General features: G+C 45.0%; 1 protein-coding gene across 1 annotated transcript in view; it reads right to left on the reverse strand.

The window, feature by feature from the left end:
• The window catches only part of MCF2L2 (MCF.2 cell line derived transforming sequence-like 2), a 256,883-nt gene that overhangs the window by 179,974 nt on the left and 55,590 nt on the right, over positions 1 to 21,319 (reverse strand). Inside the window, exon 3 of the mRNA XM_062210313.1 lies at positions 10,943 to 11,057. Coding sequence (XP_062066297.1) covers positions 10,943 to 11,057 — 115 coding nt within the window. The remainder of the gene's footprint in view (positions 1 to 10,942; positions 11,058 to 21,319) is intronic.

Genomic DNA, 21,319 nt, shown 5'->3' on the forward strand with positions numbered 1-21,319 from the left:
ATTTGGGATTGCATCAAATTGAGAAGTTTCTGTACTTCAAAAGAAACAGTCAGGAAAGTGAAGAGGCAACCGACAGAATGGGAAAAAATATTTGCAAACTATACTACAGATAAAGGGTTGATAACCAGAATCTACATAGAAATCAAGAAAATCCACAACAACAGAACAAACAATCCACTGAAGAGATGGGCCAAGGACCTCAATAGACATTTTTCAAAAGAGGAAATCCAAATGGCCAACAGACACATGAAAAAATGTTCAAGATCACTAGCAATCAGAGAAATGCAAATCAAAACCACAATGAGGTTTCACCTCACCCCGGTGAGAATGGCTCACATTCAGAAATCTACCAACAATAGATGCTGGAGAGGATGTGGGGAAAAAGGGACACTAACCCACTGTTGGTGGGAATGCAAACTGGTTAGGCCACTATGGAAGTCAGTCTGGAGATTCCTCAGAAACCTGAACATAACCCTACCATACAACCCAGCCATCCCACTCCTTGGAATTTACCCAAAGGAAATTAATTTGGCTAATAAAAAAGCCATCTGCACATTAATGTTTATTGCAGCCCAATTCACAATAGCTAAGACCTGGAACCAACCCAAATGCCCATCAACAGTAGACTGGATAAAGAAATTATGGGACATGTACTCCATAGAATACTATATAGCAGTAAGGAACAATGAAACCCAGTCATTTGCAACAAGATGGAGGGATCTGGAAAGCATCATGCTGAGTGAATTAAGCCAGTCCCAAAGAGACAAATATCATTTGTTTTCCCTGATAGGCGACAATTGAGCACCAAAGGGGAAACCTGTTGAAGTGAAATGGACACTATAAGAAACAATGACCTGATCAGCTTTTGTCCTGACTCTAGATGTACAATGTAATACTTTATCCTTTTTAGTATTTGTTGTTGTTGTTATTGTTCTAGTACTAGTGGTTGAACTCTGTAATTAACACACAATTATTCTTAGGTGTTTAAATTTTAACTGAAAAGTGATCCCTGTTAAATTTCAGAGTGGGAAAAGAGAGGGAGGAGATGTACAGTTTGGGACATGCACAATCAGACTTGCCCCAAATGATGGAGTTAGTAATGTGCCAGGTGATTCCAATACAATCCCATCAAGGTGGCATGTACCAATGCCATCTCACTAGTCCAAGTGATCAATTTCAGTTCACATTCGATGGCTTGGATAGGTCTAAGAAACAAAGGGATCACACAAACAAGACAAGTGTCTGCTAATACTAACTGATAGAATCAAAAAGGAAGACTTTTCTCTCTGTCTCTCCCTCTTTGTCTATAACTCTGCCTCTCAAATAAATAAATAAAATCTTAAAAAAAGATGATTAAAAAAAAAGATCTTGTTAGGATTCACTTGCCATATACCCTTTCTGAAAGAGAAATAACTTAAAAATCTTTCAATAAAAATGAAATCCAAGAAAGAGGGACCTCTCCAGAGATACAATGAAAAGCAATCCCAGGATGACAGTTTGCAGCAGATCTTGACAGCAATCACCCTAAACTGTAAGAGTAGACCACAGGCCAGAGAAACCTTCACAAACAAACTATGCATTACAGAAATTCTATAATAAGTAATCTGCAAGGTATTAATAATGCCATAAAGATACACGTCACTCCTGTAAATAAGGATAAAGGCAGGTAACTAGAAATACCAGATGAAAGGCACATTAAAAAGTCGCTACGTGAACCTGAAATGAATTAAACTGTGGCATCATTCTAAGTGATGGAGTGTAAGAAAGAGACTCCACTTTACTTTAATGTTTGTAGCATCCTTCTCTGAGTCACAGGTTTAATAACACTGGGTTACAGCTCTCACTCTAGAGAGCCAATCTACAACATAAAAATCACAAATATACAAATGTATTTTACAGATTTCTATTATTCAGAATCAACCTACTCAAAGAAAAACATCTACTTACATAATATATAAAAATACATTATAAATTTTAGCAATAAAAAGGAAGAGTTATATAAATAGAAATCTTTACTTAGTATAGAGTTGGTCTTCTGCATATAAAGTTAATTAAAAACTAATCTTAATGAAGAATGGGATGGGAGAGGGAGTAGGAGGTGGGGCAGGAGTGGGGGTGGGAGGGCGGGTATGAGGGGAAGAACTGCTATATTCCTAAACCTGTACCTATGAAATTTGTATTCATTAAATAAAAGCTTTCTTTAAAAAAAGGCCGGCGCCGCGGCTCACTAGGCTAATCCTCCACCTTGCGGCGCCGGCACACCGGGTTCTGTCCCGGTTGCCCCTCTTCCAGGCCAGCTCTCTGCTATGGCCAGGGAGTGCAGTGGAGGATGGCTCAAGTGCTTGAGCCCTGCTCCCCATGGGAGACCAGGAGAAGCACCTGGCTCCTGCCATCGGATTGGTGCGGTGCGCCGGCTGCAGCGCGCCTACCGCGGCGGCCATTGGAGGGTGAACCAACGGCAAAAGGAAGACCTTTCTCTCTGTCTCTCTCTCTCACTGTCCACTCTGCCTGTCAAAAAAAAAAAAAGAAGAAAAGAAAAACTTGAAGGATAAGTATAAAGATAGAAGTACATAGTACAAAATTAAGAGATATTATCCAAGGTAGCTGCATCACCAGACAGAAATCAATAATGATAACCAGTAGGTGATGAGAAAAGAATAATAATACCAACAAATATTAGGGAGTGGGAGCAAGAAAGGAGAAAGCATCATCATATGCAAAAATCATTTTTTACAGGGAAGAATCACAGATACTGCCCAAAGCTGACGAATCAAGAAATTTGACCCTAAATTCCTAAGTCAGTACCACCATGAAAGCATGCCTGCTGTGGTGGAACAGCACTGAGCCAGCAGCCAGAAAATCTAAGTGCTTATGAACCAACCGCCTTATGAACCAACACAAATCCTTTCTTCTCCTTGGTCTTAGCCCTGCCCTGTCAACAAGATTAGGCCAAACCAATAGTTCTTGAAGTGTAGCCCCCAGATTGACAGCATCAGCATCTCCTTGGAACTTGTTAGCAAATTATTGGGATTCACCTCAAACTTACTGAATCAGAAACTCTCAGGTGGGGGAAGTAACTTGTGTTTTAACAAGTCCTCCAAGGGATTTTGATGTGTGCTAATGTCTGGCCACTAATACAGATGGGCAGCCAACAAATACTGTCCATGTGCCAAATCCACACCCTCTCATTATTATAAATAAAGTTTTATTGGAACACAGAAATTCTCTTTTGCTTACCTACTACCTACACTTGCTTTTGAGCTCTAATAGCAGGTGGCAGTAGGTGACACAGAGACCATATGGCACAAAAAGCCTAAACTATTTACTCTGGGTTTTTTTGTTTGTTTGTTTGTTTGTTTTTTGACAGGCAGAGTGGACAGTGAGAGAGAGAGACAGAGAGAAAGGTCTTCCTTTGCCGTTGCTTCACCCTCCAGTGGCCGCCGCGGCAGGCGCGCTGCGGCCAGCACACCGCACTGATCCGAAGGCAGGAGCCAGGTGTTTCTCCTGGTCTCCCATGGGGTACAGGGCCCAAGCACTTGGGCCATCCTCCACTGCACTCCCGGGCCACAGCAGAGAGCTGGACTGGAAGAGGAGCAACTGAGACAGAATCCGGTGCCCTGATTGGGACTAGAATCTGGAGTGCCAGCGCCGCAGGCGGAGGATTAGCCCTCATACTATGCATTTTCTATGGACTTTTTGAAGATCCCTCATATTCTGATATTACTGGAAGTACATAATTACTCATTGAATGGCATGTTTATCAGCCCAGGGAAGTCTATTTGTACTCATGCTTTCAGTAAGTGGGCAAAGTAACTTGGCCAATGGTAAGAGGATCCTCCTTCCCCTTCATTTTAAGGACCCCACAGAATAGCAAATGATGAATAGTAAAAAAAAAAAAAAAAAAAAAAAAAAAAAAAAGTCATTTAACACACAGTAAGTAAACAAGTGGTGTAACATCAAGCCCATTCTGGCTCACAGTCTTGGGAAGCTTCACGGACTACATAATAACTAAGGGCGGGCACGTGGAGATTGCTGGTTCTCCATGCCAGGATCATTTAAAAGGCAGCAGTCACGGCCGGCACCATGGCTCAAAAGGCTTTGGATCAGCGTGGTGCACTGGCTGCAGAGGCCGTTGTGGGGGTGAACCAACGGAAAAGGAAGACCTTTCTCTTTGTCCCTCTCTCTCACTGTCCACTCTGCCTGTAAAAAAAAAAAAAAAAAAAGGCAACAGTCACAAATGTAATAGCTAACAAACCTCACCCAGTATCTTCTCCAAACTCCTCTCAATTCCTCAAGCTACATCATATAATAAATAGGAGTGGAGACCACTTGTTAGGGGATGTGGCTACTTTCTTTATGACTGACCACTGAGTAAGACTCAATTCCAGATATTAACAATCATTAGCACATGTAAATTTAAAAAAAAAAGTTGTGCTTTGTTGCTGTGGCCGTCGCGCTGCAGCCGCTGCTGTGCGGATCCGAAATCAGGAGCCGGGTGCTTCCTCCTGGTCTCCCATGCGGGTGCAGGGCCCAAGCACTTGGGCCGTTCTCCACTGCCTTCCCGGGCCACAGCAGAGAGCTGGACTGGAAGAGGAGTAACTGGGACAGAACCGGCTCCCCGACTGGGACTAGAACCTGGAGTGCTGGCGCCGCAGGCGGAGGATTAGCCTAGTGAGCCTCCGGGCGCTGCAGACGGAGGATTAGCCTAGTGAGCCTTGGCGCCGGCCTGTGCTTAGTATTTCTAAAGACACCTAAATTGAGCATGTCAAAAAAGAGAGTATGTTTCTATCTGAACAGAATAGATGACACAAAGGTAGGATGTAGAAGAGGTATTCTCAATCGCCAAAGCAAATGAAAAAGAAAACCCATCTCTCTCTCTCTCTCTCTCTCTCTCTCTCACACACACACACACACACACATACACACACAGTCATTTGGGAAGAAGTCAGATCACTAGTTCTTAAAGAGAGGACAGGAAGCAGGTATATTAATTATTTATCTGCCCTTCAGTACAGGTTACTCAAATTATCTTGTCATTTAAGACTTACTTGTCAGTGTCACCAAAGGGTATTCTTTAATTTCAAGCCCCAGTTGGGTGCTTGAGTTCTGGCCCCTCAAGCATGTCTGAAGGCTCTGAAGCAAATCTACCCACCTCAGGCACCTCAAGGCAGCAGCTGGACAAAACCGCACACTCTGCACCTCTGTCCTTAGCATTCAAATGAATGAACCCATCTCCCCAACTCTGGGGTGTTCTACAGCCCATGCAGGGAAACACACCTCCTCCTCGCTGTCAATCAAAGCAGCCCTCTGGCCCATCAACACCGCTCACAAACACTTAAAAACAGGGCCTTCCCTCCGCCTTCACAACACAAAAAGCCCAGACTGAACTTCCTTCTCCATTGAGTCTGGTTTCTAAAGCTAAGACATTGTTACATTCACTCAGTGTTCAATATTAAAGACCAAGTCTTATTTAATTCACACAGGAAATAGTTAACACTGTTCTTCTCTTAGCCCTGCTTAAAGTACAAATATCAGACTGATTCTGTGTCACCTGTTATCAAAGGACACTCCCTCCAAAGACTGTATCACACTCTGCATAAAAAAAAACTTGTGATAAGAACTTCTAACCTGAATAGGTCCCTCAATAGATACATTATAGAAAGAACACTTGAGAAATAACAAGTGATCATAAAACTAATCCTTGTTGCAAACACAACTCTTAGGCCATCGAATAAAGAACATTGTCTTGTCCCTCCTTAATAACGAACTCAGAACTGTGAGTAAAACAAGAAAACTGGGGGCCAGCGCTGTGGCTTACTTGGTTAATCCTCCACCTGGAGCACCAGCAACCCATATGGGCGCCGGGTTCTAGTCCCGGTTGCTCCTCTTCCAGTCCAGTTCTCTGCTGTGGCCTGGGAGTGCAGTGGAGGATGGCCCAAGTGCTTGGGCCCTGCACCTGCATGGGAGACCAGGAGAGGCACCTGGCTCCTGGCTTCGGATCGCTGCAGCGCTGGCTGAGGTGGCCATTTGGGGGGTGAACCAATGGAAGGAAGACCTTTCTCTCTGTCTCTCTCTCTCTCACTGTCTAACTCTATCTGTCAAATAAAAATAAAATAAAATTTTTTAAAAAAAAAACAAGAAAACTGAATAGAGGACTAGAGAAGTTAAAAAAAAAATCCATGCTTCATGATACAAATATTTATTTGGGAGCAAACAACTGTGATTTAAATTAGGTGACCACCTCTGTGGTTCAGAATGTTTTCCTAATGCCTTTTTCAAACAGCCTGGCTCCAAGTTCGTAGCCATAGGCCATGTGTTTTAGATGACAATATATTGCATGAGTAATATGTCAAAGAAACTGACCCTGGGATTTATTCTGCTTGTTTACAAACCAGACTGTAAAAGCTATTAGAAGTCTAATTTATAAAGCAGACAGCACGATGGGTAACTGGAAACACAATCGTGACATGGTAATCGTGAATGGTAATCGTGACATGTGTGTGTGATGTTTAAATTTAATGCTAGGAGAGACACACGGAAAGGCTGATAGTTTAATAGTTCCTTACACACTACAAACAATTCACAGAGAAGTCTCAGGGCCGAGGAAGCTTGGGAAATTGACACACAAATATACAAACACTACATTTAAAGAGAAGAAATTCAGAACTAAGGTAAAAGATTTGGGCATAGTTTTCTCCCAACCTTTCAACGTTTCACCTTGTACAAAAGTTAGGTTTTGCTCCAAGTTCTCCTCCTGCTACACTCAAACACCTGTTCTGCCTCACCACAGCTTCTCCCTCTCAGCTCCCTGCCCAGTGACCCTCACTCTTGGCTGTGGAAGCCCAGCTGCCTCACCCAGTGCAACTGGTCCAAAGTGTGATCTGGGCAACAGGAGTGGTCCCAACATGCAGGCAGCGTTCAGAAACTTTCTCTCAGCATGATTTTAATAAGGGAGAACCAGAAAAGCAGTAAAATAAAACAAGGTGTTCAAAGGAAAATTCTTTAAACCAATTAAAATTGAGCAAAGCAAAATTAAAAAAAAAAATTCAAACTGGGCAGCTCCCAGAACCACTGAAGGTTCTGTGAACTTCAACCAACAACATGATCAGACAGCATTTATAGGAAAAAAAAAAAAAAAAAAAGGAGGCAAGAAATAGAAAATAGAAAACAACTTCACTGGCTATAGCCTAGCCAATCAACCAGTCAATTGGCTGGCTACAGCTTGACTAGTTTGCAGCCTAATCAGTTAACTTGCTACAAGGGCTTCTGCAACCAAAGCTTAGTAATTAAACTCTTTACTAACAGGTTTGGTCTGTTAATCCCAGTGCAGGGGCCCAGTCCAAATCTACTATCTCCTATAAAATATTATTTGAGAAAGTAAGACCATCAAAACCCATTGAGGCCTGAATACACGCAGACATGTAAAAGCAAAAAGATGCAGTTGTGAATAAGATTCCTAAAGTCACACATCTTCATTACCTCTCCCTCCCTCCTTGCCAACCTCCACCAGTCGCCAATGCCTGTCTTGCCCATGCCTTTCTATCCAGGCCTCCTGCCAGCTTCCTCAGCTCTGTGTCTACCCCAGTGGAAAAGCCTCTAACTGGTCGCCCTGCCTACTTTTATTCCTGCTCCCTTCAATCCATCCTGCACAACATCCCCATATTAATCACTCTCCCTTCAAAACCTCCAGGGGCTTCTTCCTGCTCGCTGTGCCTGAATTTCTTCACCAGAGAGTAAAGGCTTTGCTCAACCTGCTCCCGGTGGTCTTTCCAGCTCTCATTTCTCACCTCTGAGAAGGAGCCTCACTCTGCTCTTGTCAACTTGGATGGTCTGTAACTCCCCAAACATGCTCTGTTAAAAACTTCAAAGTCCAAGGGAGATAGAAATGGAAGTCAAGGGGCTGGCGTTGTGCTGCAGCAGGTTAAGCTGCTGCCCATGATGCCAACGTCCCATTTCCGAGTGCCGGTTTGAGTCTCAGCTACTCCACTTCCAATCTGGCTCCCTGCTAATGGACCTGGGAAGGTAATGAAAGATGGCCCAAGGACTTGGGTCCCTGTCACCCCTGTTGGGGACCTGGATGGAGTTCCAGACTCCTGGCTTTGGCCCAGCCCACCCTGACCATTGCAGTCATTAATTTGAGAGTGAACCAACAGACAGAACATTCTCTCTCTCTCTCACTCTGCCTTTTGAGTAAACAATAAATCTTTGAAAAATGATAGAATCCAAGTCATCTGCCCCAGGTGGCAGAACTAGTGAACAGTAGCACATGGAGCAGATATGGGTTGTGTCCAAAGCTCATGGACACCTGTGGAAATCTTCCCATCTTTCAAGACCATTTCATTCCTGAAGCTTGTCCTGTTCTTCCTGTCTTAAATGGTTTTTCTGTACTTTGAGCTCCTATAGCACTTTATTGACATATTTCACAAGGGATCATGACAAGAAAGGCATGGGATGGGTTTTCCAAGGTTGGAGACTTTGTCTTAGGCCTTGTGGATCCATCAGAGCCCTGCACCAGCACTCTCCAGGTTGCCGGCGCCCATTGCTTCGGGTAGGCTTTCTGTACTCACCCAACCCAGCTGTACAAGGAGACCCTTATTTATTTCAGGCACAAAGATATCTTCTTCCTACACTGAATATTCTGGTTTTCCTAATCTAGTGTATCAGTACTTTCTTGCTCTGTGCTATTAGTCTTATGCCAACTGATCATAAACTGTTTTGCAACCTGGCAGGACTTTGGGACCTAGTAACCAGGTAACACCCAGGGAAATGCAAATCATGATAAATAGGAATCACAAAACAAACAAGGGTGGTTTCATTCTTTGGAACCTGAAATGTAAACTGAAAATGAAGGTTTGGGCTTGATCCCCCTTGCAGGCTTTCGCTCCCTTTATCTCTGCTGTATGTTGAAGGAACCAGGGGTGAGGCAGCAAATACATGTGAGCAAAAGTCAGCTAGAGGAAAAGGGGAAGAACTGGTCAGGTGGCTCCTTTCCCAAGACACAAATAGCATTCTAGGAAAGGAAAATAGCTCCTAGCTTACAAGAGATTGTACGAGGATTTTACAGTGGCCCCTTGTTTTATCTTCTCTCCTGTACAGTGAGACAGGGGTTAAAATCCTGCTTCTTGCAGCCCTCAATGAACTGTCCCCAGTGTGATTTGGAAAAGGGCTGCAAATGCAAGATGAAAATCACCTGTTTCATTAGATAGGTGGTTAAAGCAAACACAAGCAGAATGGAGGAGCGTCCTTTCACCCATTGCTTTCCCTGCTCACCTCCTTCCTGGCTGCTCCCGAAAGAGTTCTCACTAACTGATCTGTCATTGTCCTCAAGTGCATTTGGGCCAAAGTGGGAGTCCAAGTTCGGTTCCCTAAAACCCATGGAGGGGAAGGCAGGAGTGTGGAGTAAGGGTTCCCCTCTCTCTGTCATTGCTCACCTCCCTTTTCAGCCTACAATAAGCAGTCTTTCTGTGACATAATTCATTACCAAAAGTGAAAATTCTACCTATACTACTTCTTCAGAACCTACCATGTGCCAGATACTGCACCAGAGCTGGAAGAAGGGAGGGAGAAGAGGAGGAAGGAAGAGAGAAAAAACAGCCCTAGCTCCTACTTGTGAGAGGTTCACAATCTAAAGGAAGACTCAGCTTGAAATAATTTTCAGATGCTATGGTGAGGATTTCCAAATACCAAGGGAGAAGCTCCAGAAATAAAGTAAGAGCCTGTGACAGCAGAATTGGGAGTCAAGGAAGCTGTCCTCAAAGAGATGAGGCCGGAGCTGCAGGCTGATGAAGGTGTAGGAGTCAGACCTCGCAGGGAGGAGCGATGTTCGCTCAGAGAGAATCATAGGCACAAAGCCCAGAAGTGTCTTTCCCTCAAAGCAAAGGATTCCCCCAAATCCTCCCAGTTCTGGCCTGATGCATACCATGGGAGGTTGAAGAGAAGAGGGGGGGAACTGTTGATACATTAAACTTCAAAGAAGTACACTGAACATAAATCCATAGCCTTCTTCAACGATGAAGGGCGAAAGAACAAACAACAACAAAAGGCCTTTTAGAGTGGGTTTGGTGAAAGCAGTCAACTTCCTAATGTCCACAGATGGCATCAGGCAGAAGCCAGGTGTTTACCTCTCAACCACATGAAGCAGGTGGAGAGCAAGCGAAACAGCACATACCTGGCTACTGTTTAAATTCTGATCCACACCACAGTTAAGGAGTGGATGACATCATAAGCAATAAAACCTGGTGTGCTGAGGCTTTTCCTGGTCAAGTCAGCTCTGCTGAAGAGTGGGTGCAATCCTGCCCAAAATCAGCACGGGGTCCCCTTCCCAGTTCTATCTGTGAACTGGTGGTGACCATACGGACTCGGTCCCACAATCCATCACTTGGAGACACACAGAAAGATGTGAGACCTGTGCTGGAGGAGGTGGAAATAGCAGATCCCAGAGACCCCTTCCCTCGTGGGCCTGGCTACAAGTAAAGTTTTCATTCCTGGTCTTGTAGTTTCCTGGCTGGCTCTACGTCTTGATTTCTTTATCCAACAATGACAATTGTAAGAGCTGCCGCTAATTTTCTTCCTTAGGAAAGATAAATAGCTCTCGATGCAGTTTGAGCTTTCATGTGTTCCAGACAACATGGCCCAAGACACCAGAATAAGCTCAATAAGGCAATGAGTGTGGAGGAACAAAGGCAGCTTCAGTTCCTCAGTCTCATTCACTCAGACATGTTTATTCAGTCGCTCTTTGTGCAGGACAACTAAACACCTGTTTGTTTCCTTGTCTCTCTCCACATCCCTGCTTCATGACTGGCGGATGAGAGAAACTGGCCACATTAGACAACAATGTAAACTGTGCTCATGGAAGCTTCCATCTCAACCCAATCCTGCCTCATGGGAAACACAGAATAAAGTCAGGGACCAAGAAGGCAGCAGAACACTGTGTTCGGCTCACCTGGGGATGCTGGTCAGGTAGGTCATGACATTGAGGAAGTCCTCATCTGGGATGCGTTTGAACCCCGCAAACTCTGGAAAAGTGATGATGGGGGCACCATCCTTCCCTCGGCCTCCTGCAACAGAAATGAGTTGTCAAGATCTTTATTGCAAGATGTATTCACTTTCCGCCTCTGCGGACCGGCACTCTGACTGACATGAGGTCCAGAGACAACATATTGGCCTCACTTTTTTTCCATCTGTATTATCTCTGACTAGAATTCAACTCTTTTGAACAAGTCTGTTTTCCCTTTCATGCTTTCTCAATGGCGCTGTAAGAATTCAATTTTTGAATTCTTTGTAGTTATTGAATAAAAGGTGTCATGGATTGAGTAGAATTTGTCTCCCTAAAACTCATGCAGCTGTTTAAACTCTGAAGTCTAATGTTAAGGGTTGGTGGATGAAGGGCATCTAACGATGTGGTCTCAGAGGTAGGGTCAGCAGAGGTCTTTGGGGTTAGTGGAGGCGTGCCCTCTGAGGCGGTTCTTGGCAGAGGCTTTAATTCCTTCAGTTCAAGCTCAGCCTAGGTTCTCTCTCTGCTTCCTGGCTCACCATGTGATCGCTGCTGCTGCACCTGCCACAAGCAGCCTGCACCAGGCGCCAGAGAGGGCACCATTCAATCTTACAACCTCCACCGTCAGCTGAAATAAACCCTTTTCTTTCTCAGAAAGCTCCTCTCAGGTATTTTAGTTAAAGTAACAAAAAGAGCACTAACACAAAAGGTAAGACTGATTAAGTAGAATAGTAAATGATGCCAACGGCATTACGTGAAACTACTCTTCATTTTTGTGATCTGTCAATATCAAAGCTAAAATTGCGAAGTGGTTCAGTGAATTAGCTCTAAAAATCACACAGTCTGACTCAAGTCATGCTGTCCCACTTAATTGCTGTATGATTAGGGGCAACATAATGAACCCAAATTGGTCTTTGTGTATATACATATATAAGAGTAATTCAAGAAGTTTGTGGAAAATGAAATTAAAAGATAAGTTAACTGTGATGCAATAATATTTTGAAATCCACACAGAAGAGGGTTTTTTTAGAAAGTTCATGGGAAATGTATGTTAGGAAAAAGCCATGCAAGGCTTTCAAAATGTTCTCATACCAAAATAAAATCAATTCCACTTTTTCATGAACTTTTTGAAGTTCCCTTATGTAATTATAACAATACCTGTACCTACATCAGAAGGTATTGTGAGAATTAAGCAAGGACTTAAGGAGACTGCTTATTACAGATCAGTGCCCACTCATATAATTGTTGTTGTTCCAAGAGGCAGTAAACATCTGTTCTTCAAGAATTTACAGAGGCCAGTGCTGTGGTGCAGCAGGTTAAAGCTGCGGCCTGCAGCACCGGATCCCACATGGGCAGCGGTTTGAGTCCCGGCTGCTCCACTTCCGATCCAGCTCTCTGCTATGACCTGGGAAAGCAGTAGAAGATGACCCAAGTCTTTGGGCACCTGCATCCATGGGGGAAACCCGGAAGAAGCTCCTGGCTCCTGGCTTCAGATCAGCTCAGCTCTGGGTGTTGCGGTAATTTGGGGAGTGAAGCAGTGGATGGAAGACCTCTCTCTCTCTCTCTCTGGCTCTACCTCTCTCTGTAACTCTTTCAAATAAATAAAATAAATCTTAAAAAAAAGTTTACAAACAGGAATATAAAACATCCCTGTGAGAATAAAAATATTTAATCCATTCCAGCAGAGGCCACCAGATTAAATCAAATTGATTGTCTCTCCCAGGCTCCTTGCAGCTACATGGAGCCACATGTCTGAGACCTAGCTCCACCGTTCCCAAATTGTGTGACAGGTACTCAGGAAATCGCAGTGAACTCACAGGAGCACCAGGTACGTTTTAAATTTTTTAGGAAAACACACTGGCATTTGATATCTGTCAAACATCATACTATTTTTTAAAAGATCTATTTATTCATTTATTTGAGAGGCAGAGTTACAGACTGAGAGGGAGAGACAGAGAGAAAGGTCTTCCTTCCGTTGGTTCACTCTACAAATGGCCGCAATGGCTGGAGCTGAGCCAATCCAAAGCCAGGAGCCAGGTGCTTCTTCCTGGTCTGCCATGAGGGTGCAGGCGCCCAAACACTTGGGCCATTTTCTACTGCTTTCCCAGGTCACAGCAGACAGCTGGATCAGAAGAGGAGAAGCCAGGACTAGAACCAGCGCCCATATGGGAGGATTAACCTACTGCGCTACAGCACCAGCTACAAACACCATACTACAGACTCAAAATGATTCACAATTCTTTTGCATGGCATTGGGTCTTATAAAGTTGGAATTTTGGCAGTTGCTGCAATAAAAAACAAACATGAAAATCAATGTGAGACAAGAAATGAGGTTGGTGTCTGATTCCAAGGCTTGTGACGATTGCAGTTATTTAAGAATGAAATTGAGGTCAGCGCCGTGGCTCACTTGCTTAATCCTCTGCCTGCGGCGCCAGCATCCCATATGGCGCTGGGTTCTAGTCCCAGTTGCTCCTCTTCCAGTCCAGCTCTCTGCTGTGGCCTGGGAGGGCAGTGGAGGATGGCCCAAGTGCTTGGGCCCCTGCACCCACATGGGAGACCAGGAGAAGCACCTGGCTCCTGGCTTCAGATTGGCGCAGCGCGCCAGCTGTGGCAGCCATTAGGGGAGTGAACCAACGGAAGGAAGACCTTTCTCTCTGTCTCCCTCTCTCACTGTCTACAACTCTACTTGTAAAAAAAAAAAAAAAAAAAAGAATGAAATCAAAAGAAAATATTTTTGCTTATGCGAGTCATTTTTTTCAAACAGCTACTGAGTTGACAGCATATATATATATATATATATATATATATATATATGGTGGAATGAGAAGGCCATGCCAAGGTGGCCGCTGGCAAGCGAGCATCAGTTACTCAGGAATGGCTTTGAAACCCACCTGGAAACGCAGCCTGCCTGGCAACAGGCTGTGATCGGATGGCTTTGGAAACTGCCTGGCAACAGGCTGTGATTGGATGGATTTGAAACTCACCTGGCAAATGGAGCCTGCCTGGCAACAGGCTGTGATTGGATGGCATTGAATCCCACCTGGCAACGGAGCCTGCCTGGCAACAGGCTGTGATTGGATGGCTTTGGAATCTGCCTGGCAACAGGCTGTGATTGGTTGGGGCATAGACCACCCCTTGACCAGATTGGCTGGTCTTGGCTATGTAAGTTGTTGTACCAACTGAAATAAACGAGTCTGCAGGCTGCTCGCCTCAAGCCTGCTTTCCCCGGACTCCGGGGGCTGTGTGGTGACTCCGCGCCTCTTGCCCCCACCACGCTGCTCCTCTCAGAAACGAATCCACTGCAACATTGTTGAGAATTCAACGGCAACATCTGGCACACCATAGTGACTGAGAGAAAGCGAGTCGGACTCGGCGAGGTCCCCCCTGGATTTCGGCAAGTAGGCCCCTCGGTGTTTTGTGTGCTGTTCGGTTCTGTGAGGGTGAGCACAGAACCCCCTCCTACGCCCCTTTCCTTGTCCTTGTCCTCGGTCTAAGTGACCCCAGGTTAGCACACACCGCCCTGAAGCGTACGTCGCTTCTCGGCTCCTCCTTACTTTCGGTTCGCCTGGCGAATTCACATAAGGGACTGATCATCCCAGAATTCGGAACCAAGTCATCTTCCCTCACTGGAGAGAGGTGACGCTCCGGAGACACCGTGTGGGCATACGGCCTTGACCTAACAAATCAAGGAAGTCCCCCACTAAGCACAGGACATACGTACGATCTGATTCACCACTGTCCGTCTAAAGTAGGGAAACCTCCTGCAAAATGCCATCCACAGCTGAGGTGCTGGGAATTTGCTTTGTTATGGCAGCAGTGCTGTGCGTGTCTTTCCTTTGGCTAGAGTTGGCGTGCCGTGCCGCTCTTAAGCACTCAGACATGGGAAAGATACCCCCCTCTCAGAATCGCACACAGATTACCAAACATAGTGAATCTGTGAGTGATAAGAGCCTGACACTCCAGGTCCCTGTCTCACAGACAACAGTTGATGACTTAGGGAGAGAGAGCTCTGACAGTGAAAATGACAATGTAGCATACAAGGTAGCAAACAAGGTAGCAAACAAGGCAGCAATGCCTAGTCAGCCACCCCCCACATACCCGTGGGATGAACTTAGACGACCTCTAGACAATAACTCATGCATGCTAAAAAAGGCTTCTCAAGAGTCAGGTCCTGACTCTCCCTACTTTGAACAAGTGCTTAAACAATGGGCAGCAAACCTTCAAACTCATTTTGACTGGGTCGCACTGCTCAAAGCATGTTTGTCGAGACCACAGTTTTTACAGTGGAAAGCCTCCTATGAGGAAGAGGCTGAAACGGTGGCAAGGAATAATGCTGCCTATGGGATAGCAGTAACCTTTGATATGCTTACAAGCCACGGCACCTACATATATCCTCAAGAACAGGCCCGCATTGGAGTAGTTGCCTATTTTGATCAGGTCAGAGATTTGGCAATTAAAGCCTTAAAAAATATAAATCCTCCTGATTATACTCAGCTCTTTAGAAATCTAGTTCAAGGCCCAGGCGAATGGTTCCCCAATTTCCTTGCCAGAGTCTTGGAGGCAGTAGAGAAAATATTACTGCCTGGCCCTGATCAAGACAATTTGGTCAAACAATTAGCTTGGGAAGGTGCTACCAAAGAGGCAAAAGCAGCAATCGCCCCAGTCCGTAATGAAGACATTTCTAAATGGATAGTAGCCACAAAGGAGGTAAACCCTGCTGATACACCCATACAGGCCCTAACTTCAGCCATTAACAAATTGAACACAAAGAAGTCTAATGACCCTCCAGTTTGTTGGGGATGCCAGGAAATAGGACACCTACGGCGAAACTGCCCAAACGCTGAAAGACGGGGCAAGCCCAAAACGCTGTGTCCCAGATGTAAAAAAGGCTTTCATTGGGCAAAAGATTGCAAGCCTTTAAACTCCCAGTGGGGCAGCCCTCAGCCCAGCAAGTAAGAGGGAGTCCCACCACCATTAACTGGCCGATGCCTATCTTCAGTCTGAGGCCGAAATTGACCCTATATTTAGATGACATTGCCTTTGTGGGTTTAAATGATATGGGAGCAGATGTTACTGTTTTAAAAGCTAGGGATGCAAGAAAAATGCAACATTGGAAGACAGCACCCAGACCTGACCTCCAAGGTGTTGGAGGATTAAAACTGGCTGATCAGGTCATCACGCCTGTAACTTGTCGAGATGACAATGGAGATACAGAAACCATCTTTCCACTAACTGCTGAGGTTTCCATGACCTTATAGGGGAGAGATGTGCTCTCACAAATGCAAGCGGTCCTTACTACGGATCACAAATCTCTACAAGCCAACAGCTTTAATGGAAAACCTACAAGTAAGATTCACCCCCAATTCTAGGGGCCACTGCTCACCTCATACAAAAGCCAAGCCCAATCCCCATTGAATGGGAAAAAACAGGAAACATCTGGGTAGAGCATTGGCCAATAATACAACCCAAACTTAGCATCCTTAAAGAATTGGTACAGGAACAATTGGAAAAGGGACACATAGAACCCTCCACTAGCCCTCATAACACACCCATTTTTGTGATACCAAAGAAACAGGGAAAATATAGGCTTCTACAGGATTTGAGAGCTATTAACAAAAATATAAAAAAGATGGGAACATTCCAGGCTTGCATTCCCCATCCGGGGCCATTCCTAACGGATACCACATAGTTACCATTGATATCAAAGATTGCTTCTTTTCAATTCCCACTGCGGAGCAGGATAAGGCTTACTTTGCCTTTACAGTATGGGAGCCCAATTTCCAGCTCCCCGCAAAAAGATTCCAGTGGACAGTACTCCCACAAGGCATGAAAAATAGCCCTGCCATTTGCCAAAGATACATTTCCCATGCAACCAGCACACTTAAAGATCAGTGCTTGGTCATACATTATGTGGATGATATCTTACTTGCTCACAAGAATGCAGCAACTCTGAAGGCCTAAGTGAGACAGTAAGAAATTTACAATTCCTGGGTTTGTCTATTGCCACACAAAAGGTACAACATTTTCCTCCCTTTCAATTCTTGGGTTATCAAATCTCCTCCCATATATCTCCAATGGGCCCAAACCTAAAAGTTAAGCATAAATACTCACTTAATGAACTTCAGCAACTATGTGGCCAAATCAATTGGCTGAAGCCCTTCCTTCCCCTAACACCTGCAGAACTTAGACCACTCTATGATTTACAGACTAAGGGAAACAGCCCTTCTTCAAAATTCACATTGACACCAGCAGACAAATCCACTATAGAAAAGATTAACACCCAGTTATCAAATTTAAAAACTTTTAGATATGACCCTCAGGTGCCTCTATTTGCCATAACTATATCTACCCTCAAGGCCCCCTTAGGAGTTAGTTGGCAACAACACGGACCACTTTTTGGGTGCACATAGCCTGGAGCTATTGTCATAAAACAGTAAACAAAGTAGATGCCATCCTTATGATGGGACTTAAATTAAGATATTATACCAATAAGATATTTAACACAGAGCCAGATATAGTGGTCCTACCACTATCACAATTAGAACTGTAGACATTGATGCAGAATAGCACTCTCTTTCTAACTTTAATGATAAATTTCCCAGGACAGGTTGACAATCACCTGCCAGCGGACAGGCTAGGCTACTCCAGACGCTAGAAACCTTAGAAACAGACTATCCAAAACATGCTTTTCCTGCTAATCAACCTATACCCATGGCACCATGTGTGTTTACGGATCCCAACAAGTCACTGTTTGGAATAGTGATCAAATCTTTAACAGAAAAAGATAAGATCCATGTAGAACCCCATGGGGGATCAGTACAGTTGGGAGAAATAAGAGCAATAGTCAAGGTTCTACTCCTTAGCCAAGAAGGACCAGTAAATATATTTTCGGACAGCAAATACTCAGTACAGGTAGCAAAGACGATCCCTTTTGCAGTCTTTAACCTGACCAATAAGCCAATTGACCAGATGTTCACAACACTTAACGAGCTGAGAACAGAAAATACCCATGGTATATCTCACACGTAAGATCACATACTGGGTTACCTGGCTTTATTTCCCAAGGCAACAGAAAGGTTGATCATCTTATCTCCTGCAACACGGCTTCTATTGGACACTTAGAACAAGCCCGTGTTTTACACCAAAAATTTCATATGTCAGCAAGCAACATAAAATTGCTTTTCCCAGAGCTAACAATGAGCCAATGCAAACACCTGTGCACTCTTGCAAGAATTGTGCACTCCTCGCCCCGTTCGGCCCACTGCAACAAGCAGGAGTGAATCCACGAGGCCTTGCTCCTAATAAGCTATGGCAAGTGGACGTCACCCACATTAACTCCTTTGGTAAACTTAAGTTTGTCCATGTGGTGGTAGATACTTATTCAAAGGCTGTATTTGCAACAGCCCAATCCGGAGAAAAGGCTAGTAATGTGATAAAGGCGGTTAAATCAGCCATGCTGGTCCTTGGTGTCCCCTGGACCATAAAGACTGATAATGGGCCAGCGTATACATCACAGGAATTTAATTCCTTCCTGAAATCTTGGAACATACAGTCTGCCACAAGTATCCCATACAACCCACAGGGACAGGCAATCATTGAAAGAACTCATAGGACGATTAAAGATCTCTTACAAAGACAAACAATCATATGCCCTCAGACCCACAGCTTGCTTTGACTGAGGTCCTTTTCACTATCAATTTTCTTACTTTTGATTCCCAAGGGATCAGCCCAGCTTATAAACACTGGGGATCCTTTCCATCCCAGACCCCAGCCCCTATGGTTAGGTGGAAAGACCCCCTGACAGGAGAATGGAAAGGACCACACCCTCTGCTAACCAAAGGTCGAGGATATGCTTGTGTCTTTCCAGAGAATGCAGAACAGCCCATTTGGGTACCAGCCAGAAACATCAAGCCTGCAACTGATAGCCAACCAGAACCAGCTGAACAAGACTGAGAATCCGCCTTGTTAACAGATGCACCTGCCCTATTATCCTACCCTGAGAAACTGCCCAAAGCCATATCTGTTACTGTTTTGTACCCCACTAGCTCTGGTCAGCCACTCAAACGGCCCACTGCCTGTGTGCAGTCATGCCATTCCTGATAACCATTATTCCTCATTCCTACCCCTATCTGAGCAAGCAGTCCTGTGGTCTCTCGATTTGAGCGCTGGTTAGTCAATGACGGGTAAGATCCCCTGGGGGACAACCTAAGACAGGCACAGCTGCATATGGAGACCACATGGAAACGGGGTCAACAATGGTATGGCCAAGAATCATGCCTCCCGTTGCTCAAAAATAAACGAAAAGGGGGAATGTGGTGGAATAAGAAGGCCATGCCAAGGTGGCTGCTGGCAAGCGAGCATCAGTTACTCAGGAATGGCTTTGAAACCCACCTGGCAACAGAGCCTGCCTGGCAACAGGCTGTGATTGGATGGCTTTGGAAACTGCTGGCAACAGGCTGTGATTGGTTGGGGCATAGACAGCCCCTTGACCAGATTGGCTGGTCTTGGCTATATAAGATGTTGTACCAATTGAAATAAACGAGTTTGCGGGCTGCTTGCCTCAAGCCCGCTTTCACCCGACTCCCAGGGTCTGTGTGGTGACTCCCACGGCTCTTGCCCCCACCACGCTGCTCCTCTCAGAAACGAATCCACTGCAACATTGTTGAGAAATCAACTGCAACATATATATTTATTTATTTATTTATATACTTAACAGGTTGTTTTAATTGTCAGTTATTGCTTTTGGCCTTGGGCATCATCTAGAGGTGTCATGAAGAAAAGGACTGAGGGGTGGAGTTTGGTTCGGCACTTAGGACGCTGCTTGGGATACTCACATCCCGTATCAGAGCACTGGGTTCAAGTCCTGGCTCCACTTCTGATTCCAGCTTCCTGTTAATGCGCCCCTGGGAGGAGCAAATGATAGCTGAAGTGCTATGGTTCCCGTCATCTACACGAGAGACCCAGAATGAGTTCTGTTTTCCTGGATTCAGCCTGGCCCAGTCCCAAGTGTTGCAGGCATTTGGGGAGAGAACTAGTGGATGAAGGACCCTTCTCTCTCCCTCTGACTCTCTCTCTCTCCCTCTCTCTCTTTCTGCCTTTCAAATAAAAGGAAAATAGATAAGTTCAAAAGAATGTTAATGACTGAGACACTAAGGCAGTGAGAACTGTGAATGTTTGGGGACCTCTGTGAGTGACAGGCAGAGCTGCATGGACCCAACAGGCTAAGCCCTTGTGGGGAGACCACTTCAAGAGGAATAATGGCGGCCGGCGCCATGGCTCACTAGGCTAATGCCTGCGGCACCGGCACCCCAGGTTCTAGTCCCAGTCAGGGCACCGGATTCTGTCCCAGTTGCTCCTCTTCCAGTCCAGCTCTCTGCTATGGCCCGGGAAGGCAGTGGAGGATGGCCCAAGTGCTTGGGCCCTGCACCTGCATGGAAGACCAGGAGGAAGCACCTGGCTCCTGGCTTCGGATCGGCACAGCGCGCTGGCCATAGTGGCCATTAGGGAAGTGAACCAACAGCAAAGGAAGACCTTTCTCTCTGTCTCTCTCCCTCTCACTGTCTAGCTCTGCCTGTCAAAAAATAAATAAGTAAGTAAATAAATAAAGGAATAATGCTCCCAAATAATAATGCCTGGAAAGAGAAGGTCCTGGCAAGAACCCAATCCACCATTCTACCCGATGACAGCACCAGTCAGATCACTCAGCTCACTCTCTGTGCTGACTCCAAGCCTCCTAAGAATCTTCTCTTTGTAATCCAACTTTCCACAGAAATTGGTTCTAAGAAAAAGAACGCGCTATCAAGTTAACATGAGTATAGAGAGTAAGCACTGGGGTTTTCCTACAGGAGTCTCTTGTGAGTGTTGTCCCTGGGTCTTGTGCTCTCAGAGACCGACTGCCATGGACTGAATCCACACGACATTCTGGATAGTCAGGCATCCTTCTGCAGGAAGTGCTGCTTTTGTAATCCTGTGTGTTTATTTTAGATTTCCCAAAAAGATATCTGCAGATTAGACGCCTGCCCAGCTTTGACAGGGAGATACTCAGCTCCCTCTTTATGGTGACTGACCAGTAGGACATTATCAGCTTACCCCTGATATTCTTCCTCTTTGCAGTTTCACAACTACAGGAAGTTTCCGAGAAATGGGAAGTAAGAGAATTTGTATCTCTAGTAAGGCTAAATGTAGATGCACTTCCCACTTCACTGTTGTATACAACACATTTGATGAAGGGGTGGCTAGAGCATTTCAAAGAACCAAACCCCCTAAAATTTTCATTAGGATGTGATTATGACATTTGATTTTACCTTTTAGAGTTAACTAAATTAA

The sequence above is a fragment of the Lepus europaeus genome, chromosome 2, assembly GCF_033115175.1.
Source record: "Lepus europaeus isolate LE1 chromosome 2, mLepTim1.pri, whole genome shotgun sequence".
Lineage (NCBI taxonomy): Eukaryota > Metazoa > Chordata > Mammalia > Lagomorpha > Leporidae > Lepus > Lepus europaeus.